Here is a 15,412-nt window from a genome sequence, read left to right on the forward strand (position 1 = left end):
TTGCAAAGGTCTACAAAATATGTGGGATTTTTCCATTAAAAAACCCTATGGTTTTGACTCCTAATTTAAATATCATTTCTAAAGTATTTGGATGATTATAAATGCCAAGTGTATATAATTGGATTCCTTTAACAACTATTTTTTTAATTCTTAGCTTGTGTGTTTTTTCCTAAAAGCCTGATTGACACAACTGTCAATAAAATCAGTAATGACAACAGGAAAGTCTGACTAAGAACATAAGTAAATCTTGAAGGATAAAAATATTAAATTGGAGGATTTTTTTGTTCTTCTACATTTTAAACATTATTAGTACTTGAAATTACTGTTCAATCTTTTATCTATATATACAGTTTATACAGCTTATATTACAGACATCTAAGTTTTAAAATCAAATACCTCTTTTTCAAAACATGTGACGTGGGGCAGTGTTCTGTTTATTTCTTCCATGTATGCCTCCTTTATCCTTGAAGTTTTGTTTCCTTGGGTTTTTTAAACCCTTTATTTCATAACACATGTCCTTTAGGTTGAATACAAAATAACTTCCAACATCAACATGCATATCATATTGTATTTTATTAAAATAAGTTACAAGATTCCAACTTTCCCATTTAATTGAAAGAATGCATAGGCACATTTTTTCATTCTGCCTTGCCACTTCAAAGTTTTATATAATGTAATATACTGTATCCATTCTTTTTTTCCTGTATTTTCTTTGAAGTAAGAGAATAAAAAATGCAGTTACTACAGAAAAGCAGTATCTGCAGTAGACACTGAAGCACAGCAGGTATGAGTAGCTTCATGGCTATAAAGTGACTGTACATGAAGATCCTTAGGGTCACTGTATTTTCAAGACTCTTGTCTTCCTGAAATCTTCTTGATGTTTGTCCATAATAATTAACCACTGCTGTTTTGTAAGCTGTGCAATGAAATAAAGCTTCCTGAAAACAATAAAAAGGCTTGATTCTGAAAGATTATTTTAAAATAAAGCAAAATGATAGCTCAGACAATCTGCTGTCTGTCTTGATATGCCTGCAGCTTCTCAGACACTTCCTCTAGTGGTCAGTTGTTAAGGGCAATAAAATAGATGGCTATAAGGTTTGTTTTATTTACAGTCTTTCTCATTGTTGCATTTTCAAAAAAAAACAGTCTGGTTTCTGGGTGAGGTCAATACATGCTTGAAACAGAGATTTCCAAACATACTAGAGCTCTGTCAAGATCTGGCATCTTCCCAAATAATCTCAACAACCCTAATTTCTTATAAAGTGTTGGATCAGGTGATACCCAGGGACGAGGAGCAGAAGGTCTCTGCTATGTTTTCCAGATTGTCTTGATAGGATGCTAGGGATAGAAATGGCCATCAAAGAATAACTTTGAAAGAAAGGCTCAGTTCTTTGTATAAAGTCTATTCCTAACTTAAACCTACAACATTCTCTTGTTTAACATGAGCTCTTGGGGCAGAAAGATTGATCTCTGAAGGACATGCTACTACTGAGATGACATTACAGGTTTAAATATCTTGGTGTTCAGATTTAACTCATTAGATTCCCTAGAATTATATATTATCATCCAGGAAAATGTGAGTTCTTCCCCTTGCTTTTCCCAGGCAGATAAACTGAACTCCAAGCACACTGCATGAAGAGGGATGTGCAATTAGATCTCATAAAAATAACTTTGAATTTATCCAAAAACTGGGAAAGTTTTGTGTCCTTGGCAGAAGTGTTTATTTGACTTTCAGAAACTTTGGCAAACTGAAAAATTCTTGTATCTATCTAAATTATGTATAAAGCTCTCCTTTTTTTTAATCTTAAATAGTCCACTCTTCCTTGATTTTGAAGCCTCAGAGATTGGGATGATAACTACAGACATAATGCTCCTTTAAATGAATTCCTATTTGAATAAGAGCACCTTTGACAAAAAAAGCCTTCAGTCTCAAAAGTTTTCAGTGAAGAAAATCTGTGACCTTCCTTGGTAAATTGTAGCAGTGATCAACCACTCTCACTTCTAAAAATTATGCCTTATGATGTACCACAGCTTGTCCAACTTCAACTTCCAGTTATTAGTTCCTACCATGTCATCTGAGGGCATTTATTTCAGCATTCAGGCCTACTGTGGTACCACAGAGATCACCACTTTCTCTTTGTTTATTGGTTAGGGTTTCTTTTCTCTCCCACATGTTTGTGGAATGTCTGATCCGGGGGCTGACCGCGATTCCCTTCCCGGCTGCAGCTGCGGCACTGCAGCAAACGCAGCCGGCAAATCCCACCCCAGCCAGCACCTCAGGTCCCCCATGGGCACCCGGCCTGCCCAGAGCCTCCAGCACCCTGCCTTGCAGCCCTCTCATGCTCCTGCATGCCTGCATATTAACAGGCTCACACGTTTTCAGGGAAAAGAAGGTGCTTGAAAATCACTTGGGACAGTGCCTGCCCATGGAGGTGGGATGCAGAGGGATACCACAGCTAATGGGACTCTTGTCACACTGCCCGTGAAGTTGTCCCTAAAGTTTTGGGACATAATAGGAGGGCTCAAAACTGAGTGTCTGATGTAACAGTAAAAGCCAGCCACTAGAATTATGAGTTTGATGAACAGTGCTTGATGTTCAACATGGCAGATATAATCTAGGGAGTGTGGGCATATGCATTTATTTTATCTGTATCATGTTGCTCTTCAATGAAATGTGAAAACATAGTGGTGTTTGCAACAACCTATCTTTTTTTCCATAATATTTCTAAAATCACCCTGAAAATACTTTCTTCCCTGGATATTTCTTCCCTGGTTAATAACAAAACAGCTACCTCTAAAATACCAGGAAAATGCTGAATGCAGGTGATCATGTCAGAAAAAGGATATATTTTGTGGACAGAGCTTCGAGGCGTGAGGTCACTGAGTCCTGGAGGGCAGCTATGGCTTCACACTTACAGGACTCTTCAGTTACAAGACTGCTCGTTATGGCTCCTAAGAGAGAAAACAGCATTTACTATATTTACTACAGTTATTGAACATTTAGATCCCAAGAAAATTCTTGATCTTGTGGAAGGATCAAACCCATGGTCTGAGACTACAGCAAGCACTGCAAGCCAGGGCAGGTGGGAAGGAGGAGCAGCAGTGAACAGGGGCTGGTGTGTAGCCAGAGACCTGAGTTAGTCCAGGGCAGGGAACAGAGAGCTCAACTCGAGCCAAGAAGGAAGCAGAGCAGGATGTTCCTCACCTGCCTACCTGGATCCTCTACACTCTTTAAATTAGACCATTACTGAGAAAAACTAGAAATTAAAAAGGGCCTGGCTGCAGAGACCAAGCAGCCTCCCCTTCAACTTTAATTGTGTTACCCCACAAGTACTCTTGGTTTCTGACATTTGCAACATGCATGCCTAGGGAGGATGGACACAAAGCCATTCAAATGTCACATGAATATAGATGGAGGGAATTACATCATTCAAATACGCCCAGGTGAATTTATAATCTGGCAGAAAGACCCAGCAATCTAACTGGAGGAGCCAGTTAGTATAACAGGAGTTACCAATCTCTTCAGAAAGGAAAAGTGATCATTGCTGTATTCCACAGTGCTTCCATTGAATCTGTTCCTAAGTCTTGAACTCAGTCTTCCAGACGTGCAGGAGACCAACCTCAGCTGTCCTCAACAATTCCTTTTTCTCCATAATTCACAGAAAAAATCAGCAATGATGACAATTTCACTGTAGTATAATAATATCAAGCATCAGTAGATGGCTGTGAGATCTTGGCTGTATGAAAGGCAATTTAATATCACCTACTCCATAAAGTAAATAAGTTAAGGCTGCACCACTTTGCTGGAGGCTGAGAACAAATGTATCAACAGCTACTGCAGCACAGGTACTGTAGTGAGTTCACCATCCACATCTGAGACTGGAATAATAAGCTTCCAAAAGCAAAGCCTTCTTCAAATAGAGCCTACAAATACATTTTCAATAAGTTATCAAGAGGTATTATATGTATAAAATACCCATCTCTTAATAAATGGGGTTTTTTTACATTACTTGCAAAGGCAACAATAGCATATTAATAATTTTTTTTCTCTAGACATATAAATGCATAGCTGATCAATGTCAAACAATGTGTGTGAGCATTGTAAAGTAAATTGTAGAAACAGTAAATTATACACAAGTACATTTCTGTTTTTCCCTGGACTGTTTTGGCTTTTTTTTTTTAATTGGTTTTGGTTTGCTTTGCTTTTTGGTTTTTTTTGGTTTTTTTTGTCAATCATGCCATTAATACTCCCATTTTAAAAGGAAACTGCAAAATCTATGAGGTTGCAGATCTGGCAGTGCAGAAACTCATTTGTGTTAAAGCCAATGTTGAAATTGGTGTCTCCTTGATTCCACTGAGGCTGTATTTGTTCAGCTCCCCTCTTTGGAACATTCCACTGGCTTTAGGGTCAATGTACAAAGAAGAGCTGTTCAAGAGTCAGCTGGAGGAAGGCCAGTTCAGAACATCACACCAACATGGTTGGTTTCCAACCAACTGCCAGTTAACTTTTTATGTCTGCATTTAAATTCTCCAATGATAGATACTGATCCTCCTTGGATTTTATCTCTTTTAACAAAATTATTTTTCCAACCACCTCTGGCAATTGTTCAAAGGTGTTCTGAATTCTTCTACAGTCCTACTGTGAAATTGAAAGTGTTCCAGTATTTGATATTCAAAATTTGGGGATTCCTGTTGCCCCTGGGATGCCCAACAAGACACACAAAGCATGCTAAGCTGTGTATTTACACTGCCTTTGTGGTCAAGTCCAGATCAACAAGGAACTATTTTTGCAGATGGTGTTTGTCTATATCCACCAATTTTATAACTGTGCTCTTACACAGCATCTTCAGCCACTTGATGTGATGGTAGGTGATTCCCACTCTGAACCAGAGGTACAGCTAGGCAGCTCTTGAGGTCCCTTCCTACCCAACTTAGCTTTGGATTCTACATCAAACTGTGGAGACGTTCTGCCAACACTTGATCCCAGTATTGCCCATCTGAAAACAGTTGGTGAGTTCATTCTTTCCCCACTGAGCTCAGAGGAGATGCCAAGGATGCAAGGTTTAGCATTGCAGCAGTTCTAACCCGAGTATTTGTGTTCCTCTGGGGACCCTCCAGCCATTCTCCAAATGCTGGTAGGCAATGGAGACTCACATCCCTGAGACAGATGCCCCAGAACCCTGCTTTCCCAACACCCCCAATTATTCCCATTTCAGGAATGCAGAGTGTATTTTTAAATACAGCGAGTCCTTCAAGGTGTGATGACAACATTAAACTAGCTTTAAATACAGCAACTGCTAAAACTAAAGGAGAAGAACCAAACTAGCTCAAAATATTGTGGGAAGAGGTATAAAAGAATGAAAAGGGATTATACTTCCTGAGAGCTTGTGAGTTGATAGACCATTTCTCAAACAGATTAAAGATGTTTAACACATTAAAAAGAGGTGCTTCAATAAATAAACATATTCAGGAAAAAATCCAAATACTTGAGCATGTTTTGTCATCTGAATTTAAGATAAAGCCTCCATAGCAGTCACAGGCCTGTGATAGCTCACACAGATCTGCTGCCAGTCATAGGTTCCTGGTGCACCACACCAGTTCACACAGGATGTCCTTTGGAGAAGCAGTTATCCAAAACTAAGATAACATTTTTTAATTCTTCCCAATGGCAATGCTTTTCCATGCTGGGAGCCTCTCCTCTATGAATCTTATCAGGGACTGCTGAGATGTGTAACTGATCTCACCTTGGAGCAGCAATTGTCTTACTGGGGATTAATACATTAATTAATGCAAGGGATACCTCAGAGCTTGCTCCCTCTGACCCAGCTGTGTAACCCCACCAGATGTGAGATGCCACATCAGCTCCAAAGGCACACTAGGAAAGGTTTCCAGTATGCAATAACTTTACAGTAAGCAGACTGGGAAGGAAAGAAACACTTCTGAAATTGTTCTATTTTTACTGTAACACAAAGTCACTGAGAAGCTAAAGAAAGGAACAGCAAGATGAAATTCAGGCTGGAGGGGAGGACATCACCTCAAACTGTCTTGCATGGTGGTACACACATTCCACAGTACTGCAAAGTGTGTGACTAACCCCAGCTCTTCTCAACAATTTGTCAGTTCTGGGTTTGCTGAATATTACATAAATTAGGGAAGGCCTTATTTATAAGTTGACAAAGACTACATGGGGAGTATTTACTAACATTGTTCCATATAAAGTTCTTTGTGTCTCTGACATTTGCTCAAGTGGGCAAGGCAGAGTGACACAGAACTGTTTTTTAACACCCAAGTGCAGGTGTAAGCTCCAAACTTTAGAGAAAATCAACCCATATCCAAACTTTAGAGAATATCAACCCATATCCAAACTTTAGAGCTGGTCATAGTGATTCCCATTAGCAAATGTATCTTCATTTGCATTCACACCAGGATGTTTTTACTGCATGTCAGCACACTGTTAACCAGAGCAGGGTGCACAGAGCATGTTTTTATCTGACTATCAACGTCACAAAATTAGTAGGAAATTTTGGAATACTGGCAACGCTTTTTTGCAGCTGTAACAGATGGCATAAGGAATGGAACTGAAAGTGAAGAAGTTACAAAACAATTATCCAACAGAATTTCAGAGAACAAATATCTTGATTTTAAGAGACTATTTGGCATTATTTCAGCTCTAATTGAGTTGGAGAAGACACTGTTTTATGGAGTGAAAAGACCATAAACAGAAAAGTATATGTGGCTGCTAAAAAAGATGTGACACCCACTGCCAGTTACAAAGTGGGCACTTTATGTGTGAGGCTGCTGTTTTCTGCCAAATTTAACACGTCAATTCTGAAAGGGCACGCTGAGAAGGAGTTCCTATATTTGGATATCTTTGCAGTAAGAGGGCCCAGCAAGGCACAAGAAAAAATAAAGAGTGGAGAAAGAAAGGAAGAGAGAAAAGAGAGCAAGAGAGAAAGAAAGGAGAAGGGAAAGGAAGCAAAGGAAAAGAAAAAAAAAAAAGAAAAAGGTAAAAGAAAAGGGAAAAAAAGACCCTCTCCCAGACCTAGACTATTTTTGCATCATTTAAATGAGATTCAAAAGGGAAAAAAAAGCAAGCATGTGAAGAAAATAATTTAAAGTTTGAGTAAGCAGAAGGAGAATCAGGGCTATGAAATGAGGTTTGGGATTAGACTCCCAAAGGAGAGGCCTAACTGAATTTACGTTCCATTACATGTTTATTGCCCCTCTGTAATGCCAGCTAAGAGCTCATCCTAAGCACCATATTTACAAAATCAGCTCCTAACCTAGGCAGGAAGAAATACTAGGACCCTCTGGCTTCACCTCTTTGAAATGTGAGACGTGTGACTTACCTTGAGAGATTTGCCCAGGAACTTCCTGGAACTGGAAGCCTAAATCCAACAGTTTGTCACACAAAATATAGGAAGGAAAGGAATTATAGTGGAACTGGGGGAAGAAAAGGATTTTGCCTAAATAAATCATGAGACATCCAAAGAAATTCAGAGTGAAGATCAAACCCTAACCAAGTGAAGATATTATAGAATAGATAACAATTTGTAGATAATATATACTTATGTGTACATCCCTGAGTACCAGCTACATCTATGCTCTTGTTCTCCACAAGAGACCAGCACTGAGAAGGAACATTTCCCTCCATCTTCTAGAGCCTTAAGGCTGGAATATTTTTAAGGTCCAAACACATCCACCAGAAAGAGCAATCACACTCATGATGATACAGACTACAATCATTCTTCCAGCACAGTCCATGTTCTCCCTCATCTCATTCCCTTGTACTGCTTTACTGCAGATTTTCTGACAGAAGTGGTTCAAATCACATACTGGATATGGCAATTCATGCTCCATGGGTATGAAAATACTGTGAGGTCCTCAAGGAAATGCTAAATGGCATTTTAATTTTAACCAAATACAACCTTCACACTACTGCAGAAGAGCCAAGGATCTCATTTTACTACTGTACGTATGGAAAAACAAAGTTGCCCTAAGTTTTCAGGAGTTGTACAGAAACTCTGGAATAATTTATCAGAAAAAATCAATTAGCCAGATTTTTAAAAGCTGCTTGGTTTTAGTGGAACACATTTTTCCTTAATCAGATCTTACCTGAGCAAGTCTTCTTGTCTGGATTCAGAGTGTATCCTTCATAGCAGCCACAGCTGTAGGATCCATCATTACTCAGACAGACTTGGGCACAGTCATGCCTCCCAGGTGCACACATGTCCATGGCTGTGGTGAGCCATGGTTTAGGAAAGAAACCTGTTAATCCCTCCCAGATACTGTTTTAAATGCTCAACATTTTAAATTATAATTTCCTTATGATTTAACCAGTGTCCTACTACATTATTATATTATGCTGCAGACAGGTGAATTCAGTTATTAATTATTTAATGGAGGAGGCAGATACTGCAAGACATGACTACACCACATCTCATGCAATTCTGTCTTTCATCAGCAATTCCAAGAGTCTTGTACATCCCCAGTAAGGATGAAGCTAAAAACCCCCACGAGATGAGCAATAACCTGCCCTGTGTCAGACTAAGCAGCCAAACAGTGTTTATGGAATTCTGTGAAGAATAAACAAATAAAATAAAATGGTAGATAAGTGCAAAACTGCATTTTCTAATCAACAAATGTAAAGAATAATGCAATGTTACTGTTATTGGAAACAAGGAAAAGACTTCAGCTGAGTTCTCATTTTAGGGTAATTCACAGAAAACATGTCCATATCTCTATGAGTTTCATATAATCAAGTAGCCTTTAATTCTTACCTGAGCAAGTCTTTTTGTCTGGATTCAAGGTGTAGCCTTCATAGCAGTCACAGACATAGGATCTGTTGTTACTCACACAGATCTGGTCACACTCGTGCCTCCCAGGTGCACACAGGTCCATAGCTTGGCAGGCATGTTAGAGACAAAACTTATTGTTAATAACAAGCAGTTTGGGATGGAGTGCACACTCCTATTTTTAAATAAATTTTGATTTGGAATCAGCTCAGAAATGGCAATAGTAATTGAAGGAATTAGAACAAGTGGTAGGAGAAAATATCTATAGTGTCTACATTTGGAGACTTTGTTCCAGCATCTGGCCCTAATGAATGGATCTGTAGGCACAATAAAAAGGACAGTGATAGAATCAAACTACATCTCACCATTACTTGCAGCTGAGTTTTATTTATTATTCATGTCTAGAATTCTTATTGAAAAAGATACATGTTTGTTGTTTCAACAGAAGCAAACAAGTAGCATCTCAAAACCACGAATAGTGGTTTGTTTTTTTTTTTTCCTAGTTGAACTCATTATCCAAAGGAATAATACCTGAGCAGGTTCTCTTATCTGGATTCAGGGTGTATCCCTCATAGCAGTCACAGAGGTGGGATGCCCCATCACTCACACAGAGCTGCTGGCAGCCGTGGCTCCCCAGGGCACACACGCTCACAGCTGCAGAGGGCAGTGACAGGGAGCTACTTCAGCCACCCCGGAGGACAGGAACAGGCATTACTCATTCATGCTTACACAAGTACATCTTGCACTGTTTGCTGGATTACTGGTAGTAAATGTCAGTGCAGTGTTCCTGTCACAAGTTACAGACCTCCTTTGCAGCACTCCATAGCCAGGAGAGAGAGGCCATAAACGGCAGGGAAATAACTCGTTACCTGAGGTGGCAGGGGAAAAGATGAATTGAAAATGAGATGGTTCAACAAGGAGAGATATTAAGCATTCAGTAACATTACACAGGAACTCAGCCATGAAAAGCTCTTCTGAGTCTTTGTATGCAATTCCTTTCTGTTATGGGGAAGGGAAGGGAAGGGAAGGGAAGGGAAGGGAAGGGAAGGGAAGGGAAGGGAAGGGAAGGGAAGGGAAGGGAAGGGAAGGGAAGGGAAGGGAAGGGAAGGGAAGGGAAGGGAAGGGAAGGGAAGGGAAGGGAAGGGAAGGGAAGGGAAGGGAAGGGAAGGGAAGGGAAGGGAAGGTTTTACCTGAGATTTTTACTTAGATTTGTAGTTACTAATTAGTATTATTGTGGGTATGGACTACTGGTAAAATCAATCTCCAAAGCAATACTGGTGAGATAAAAAATCAGAAGCAAGAGAGCTTAAACCTTCTCATGTGTTTCCGAAAACAAGGCAATGTGGCAACAAAATGGCAACATTCCCATTTTCTAAAACAAGGAAGATTTAGAATTCTTCTAAAAAAGGCTGATAGAGTTGTCTTGTCTTTACATTTTACATGAACAAAATCTCTGGGTGATCTTTTCAAGCATAAGTGAGAAGCTTAGACTCAAATAGTCAGATTTTTGTGGTAGGAAAGTCAAACGTCCACTGACTTGGACAGCTACTCAAGGCTAAGACTTTTCCATCTCTGGGATGGCTTCATGCTGAATAATGCTCTCAGTGCATCAAGAACTTGATCTTAGCCAACTGTTTTTCCCCTGAACAATAATTTCCCTGTTTTCAGTTCACCCTGCAAATAAATTAATTGCCTTGGTCAAAGTGAAAGAAAATCCTAATTGCCACTGGTGAGTCCAGATTTCTGACCAAAAAGCACTCTGGAGCAGTAAAGAGACCCAGTTTACCACACTGACTTAAAAGACCCTCTTAGATTCATTTGGTTTATAGGAGTCTTTATAAAGACTGTTTTCCTTCACCCTGTTATTTTCACGAATCCCAGATTCTGGCAAACTGCACGCAAGCGACTCAGAGTTCCACTGGAAGTGTACATGTGTGAGCTCTCTGATTTACCCTCCAGCCTTGCAGGGGCCTAATTTCTATGCTACAGCACAATAAACAGTTTATTCCTAAGAAATTCCTAAGAACAAGAGATTTTTCTTTGCTGCTATGAAAGGGTTTGGTTTGGTGAGAACATAGTGGACACGAGTGCTGTGTTCACAGCACACGTACCTGTCCAGCCGGGTGGGCACTTGTGAGGGTCTGGTCACACCAGCAGCACAATATGCTGTCAAGCCAAACCTCAAGGCATTTCCTATGCTAATTACTGGCAAAGTGTCCTGTCTGCAGATGGTCTTACACAATTATTTCATACCTAGAGAAAGAGGTTTATTCACTTAAAACTTACTCAAAAGGTGTAGTGGTCATTTTTAGTAAGGCTCTGAAATAACAAAAGTAACAGACTGCCAACCAAGTTCCCAAGGAAGTGGCTGTTATTTTAATTCTTTTACAATGTCATTTATACCTACTTTACCTATTATTTGCTGGAGATTTATTTTAAAGTAAATTTCTTAGAAATTCACTAGAAAAATCTGCTTTGCACAAGTTTTTTAATTGTCAGAAAGTTGTATTTTGATTTTTGTGAGTAGGGCTGTGTCACAGCTATCTATAGGCAGTTCTAAATACTCCAGATGATCTTTTTTCCCTGTAAAAGACAGTAACAGCCCACTCTGGCCTAGCATTGTTAGGGGAGTTCTAGCCTAAACCAAATACATACAGCATTTTTTGAAGATCAGCCCTGAAAAAGCAAAGCTAATTAATCCCATCCCACAGTTCCTTGTCTAAATCAAGTTGCAGAGAAACAGAGGGAGATGTGAGCCTGACACACTGGAAAAGCCCAGCAGTGCCTAAGGAGTGAAAGCCTGTCCTGAGATGATCTGCTGCTGCATTTGGGCACTTTATCCTGCACCAGATTGCTCAAGCCAGTGTGGTGGTAACCTGCCACGCTGATTGCCCTGCTCTGAACCTACAGGGAATCCCTTCAGCTCCACACACCCACCCTTCTTGCTTCCCAGTGAGATGGAAAAAGAAACGAGCAGCCTGCACAGCTCTGGTGTACCTTCAGAAATTCAGTAAATATATAGAGTCAAACCTTTGCCAGATTGCTGTGATTTCTCTTTCTCTCTAAATCTGACCAACTGCACAAGGAGGTTCACGCGAGTCAGGTCTGTTACCTACATTACACTAAGGTCACTATTCAAAATGAAAAGGCCATTACTTGGCCTCCACTGAAAAAGAGGGTTGGCTTGTTTGTCCAACGGATGGTAAAGGATGTGATTTAGATGTGATACATAACACTTCTGAAAAACGTCTTTCTTACGGAGTGCAACCACAGCAGCAGCCAAAAGGAGCCGAGTTACACTGCTCTCTTGGACTGCTCCCCTTACCACAGAAAGTCTCCCTGAATCTGGATGTCAGCTTTTCGATCACGCCGTAGGTCTCCACATAGAAGACGTGTTCATCCAGGGGCTCGCTGGCCATCATCCTCAGGGACTGCACGTCTGCCCGGCCCACCCCGACCGCGTAGATCTCGATGCCAGCCGTCCGCGCGCTCGCCGCCACACCTTGGACCTGGTCCTGCGGCCGTCCGTCCGTCACTACAATGACCACCCTGGGGATGCTGAAGGTTGCTGGCCGGGCGCCCATTTCTTCAGTGAAGACTTCTTCCATGGCAGTTTGGATGGCAAGGCCGGTCATGGTGCCAGCAGACAAGGGCGCAATGCGGAACACAGCCTCCTTCAGAGAGGCTTTGTCAAAGTGGGTCCGGAGGGGAAACTCCACCTTGACAGTGCTGGCATAGTTCATGACAGCCACGCGTGTCGTTCTTTCACCGACATCCAGGGTATCGATCATTTCTGACAGGAAGAGTTTCACTTTCTCAAACTCTTCGGGTCGGACGCTGCGGGAGCTGTCTACGATGAAGAGGAGGTCTAGAGGCCGGTTCTTACAGGCGGTGTCTGCCAAGAGGGAAGGAAAATGCTGCAGTCATCTCCCACATGGGGCAGGAGCTTCACCCAAGGGCAGCGAGTGCTGTCATGGCAAACTACTCCTGCCACATAATGCTGGTGATTCTTTATGAAGAGGCTTCAAATTATAGTGAGCAACATATTAGAGAGCCGTAAATATTAATTTTGACAAGTAATAAATAACTGGGTTTTTCTAAGCATTAATAGATAGGTGCACATTTGAGCGCTCAAAATGTCTAACTATCCTTGAAACAAAGGGTGGTGGTTTTCATGTAACAGCCAACAAATAAATGAAATAATTATATATAAATGTATTTACTGTTTATTTTCATAATGCTTGAATTCCAGTTTTTATAAGATAAAGAAATAAAATGGCAAAACATCTGACTAGATCATATAGGGAATGGATCATAATATATTTTTGGATAGTAACAATATAAACTGCTAATCAGGAATTATTTCTTGTTTGTAAATCACAATCCAAAATACACAACCAGAACAAATAAAGGACAACAAGGAAAAAGACACAAATGATGTTGTAAAAAGGCTTCTTTGGAAATTGTTATTGTTTATGGCTTGTAGAGCAGAGAGAGAAAAATGAAATTACTCATGAAATAATTTTATATGTAAAAATAAACATTTACACACACATTTCCAAAGTTCCTCACTGCCATATAAATCTAGACAGAAGCAGAAAAGCCATAGCCTAGATCAGAGACAAACATCACCTCTAGGAAGACAAAAACCAATCAAGACAGTGACAGCAGGCAAAGGAAATGCCCCCTCCCTGTCCTGATATACCACATCCTGACACAGACAGTACCTTGTACTTAATTTATACCATGAAGGCTGGATTTGCAGCTGAAAAATGGGCAACCCAAAACAAGAGTATTTCTATAAAAGAGACATCCTGGCTCACCAGTGCATTAAATAGCAAAATATGAAGTGTTCAGTTTGAATTCACACCTTGAGGGCTGTTTTGGGAACCTGACCCACCTCTCCTGGCTACTATCAAGGTGACTTTTATTATTCTGTTCCAGCTGAAATTTTAAAAAATCTTCACAAGTATCTTAAAAGTAGAGGTGAGAACAGCACTTTTTTTTTCCCCCAAGACACTAGAAACCTTTTTTTCTAATTCAAGTGAAAAGAGAGGGAAAAAAAGAAATTGCACAAATTCCCTCAGGAAGCACAGCAGCATAGTTGATTTTGCCTTTGGATGGAGTAATAGACCAGCCGAATCTAGGATCCCACCCAAGCTATATTCTATACAATTCTATATTCATCCTGTAACTCAGTTTCACTCAGTTTCGCCTTTGGGAAGCTGAAAAGAACATGAAGAAATGTTAGTGCATGCATGCGTAGTTTAAGACATGAAGGAAAAAAAAAAAAAAAAGACAAGGTTTGTCAAAAAAAAAAATAAAAAGAAAGAAAAGAAAGAAAAAAGAGCTAGTGAGCCAGTGGAGCCAGTGGCCAGTGCAGTATTTGTAGGTAGAAAACTTCCCTTTTTTAGATTGAAAAGGAAAAAAACCTTTTCAGTAACCTGGTCCTTCCGCGAGTCTGAAATAAAGATGTTTCGAGCAATGAGCGCAGGCAGGGAACAGCTACGCGGGGTTCAGGTAGGGAAGGGCTGCGCGGAGCGGCAGCGGGAGCGCGGAGCGGGCCGGGCCCGGTGCGGTACCTGCGGAGCGGCCGCCGGGGCGCGGCTGCCGGCGCGGGCGGAGCGCGGGGCCCTGCGGAGCCGCGGGCAGCGGCGGCAGCGCCAGCGCCAGCGCCAGGCAGCAGCGCAGGATGCCGAGCGCCCGCCCCATGGTGCTGCTGCCGCCGGGCCCGTGCCCGCCGCGCCGCCTTTAAAGCTGCCGGGAGCGGGAAGGGGGACGGGACAGCGAGGGGGCATCGGCCGCCCCCGCCGCCTCCTCCGCAGGGCGGGCCGGGGACCCTCGCTCCCCCGCCCCGACGGGCGCTCAGCACCGGGGAGAGAGACGGGGCCAGGATCAGAGCTCCTCGCTGGGAACGTGCGGCAGGGCCGGGGCGGAGCTCAAACCTGGGCGCAGCTGACACACCGTTCCTCCTTCCAGGCTTATTTTGCATTTCAGCCTCCAGGACAGTAGTTGCAAAGAACGGGAGAAAAGCTCCTAATGTGATCACCGAGGCACAAGGAACTGCCAGCTCTGTTGCCAAACGTGGCCAAGGACATTTTGGCCGGTTCCTGCAGGAAGCTGCAGTGAGCTTTTGGGAAAGCACGGCTTTAGGCACAAAGGCACCCTCATCTCCAGCACAGGGAGTTAGAAGACGCGTTTGCCAAATTGTATCTCGTTGTACTGCAGTGTGAAAAATAGGTATTTTATGATTGGCTTTTCGCAAATTTTAAAACTAATATTTTATGTGTTATGTTAGAAAGTTGTGTTAATTTTCTTAAGTAGTGTGTTAAATATAGTTTTAGGTTATAACATAATGTTAAAATAGAAACTATGTAAGATACTTTTTTAAAGAAAGGACTCGCACCGAGATAGCAGCCACAGGACACCTAAATCTTTCAGAGAAAAAGAATTTATTGCTCACTTATCAGAAGAAAAGAACTTCTTCCCGCCTTGCTCAGGCATGAAGACGCCGTCAGGAGTAAGAGGAAGAAGTTGACACTGATCAGACAGAATCCTTTGTTTGAATGGAATTTATGCATCATGTATGAGATGTATGAATATGCGACAGGCTATTG

General features: G+C 41.4%; 1 protein-coding gene across 1 annotated transcript; it reads right to left on the bottom strand.

Moving 5' to 3' along the window:
- Positions 1 to 554: 554 nt before the first annotated feature.
- MATN3 (matrilin 3) lies at positions 555 to 14,716 on the bottom strand. The gene is made up of 6 exons (XM_077175112.1): positions 14,378 to 14,716; positions 12,121 to 12,690; positions 8,781 to 8,903; positions 8,116 to 8,238; positions 2,848 to 2,952; positions 555 to 1,055 (listed from the first exon to the last, which is right to left on the bottom strand). The coding sequence occupies exons 1-6, from the start codon at positions 14,505 to 14,507 to the stop codon at positions 1,000 to 1,002; spliced, it is 1,107 nt and encodes a 368-aa protein (XP_077031227.1). The 5' UTR covers positions 14,508 to 14,716; the 3' UTR covers positions 555 to 999.
- Between the last annotated feature and the right edge of the window lie 696 nt (positions 14,717 to 15,412).

This window comes from Agelaius phoeniceus, chromosome 3, assembly GCF_051311805.1.
Source record: "Agelaius phoeniceus isolate bAgePho1 chromosome 3, bAgePho1.hap1, whole genome shotgun sequence".
Taxonomy (NCBI): domain Eukaryota; kingdom Metazoa; phylum Chordata; class Aves; order Passeriformes; family Icteridae; genus Agelaius; species Agelaius phoeniceus.

Excerpts from the sequence above, each read along its gene's own strand:
- MATN3 (XM_077175112.1), bottom strand. The coding sequence starts at position 14,507 with ATGGGGCGGGCGCTCGGCATCCTGCGCTGCTGCCTGGCGCTGGCGCTG. Across the intron at positions 8,904-12,120 it reads ATTCAGGGAGACTTTCTGTG|CTATGGACCTGTGTGCACCT; the intron begins GTAAGGGGAGCA and ends ATGCCTGCCAAG. Across the intron at positions 1,056-2,847 it reads CGAAGCTCTGTCCACAAAAT|TAGAGGAAGTGTCTGAGAAG; the intron begins ATATCCTTTTTC and ends ACAACTGACCAC.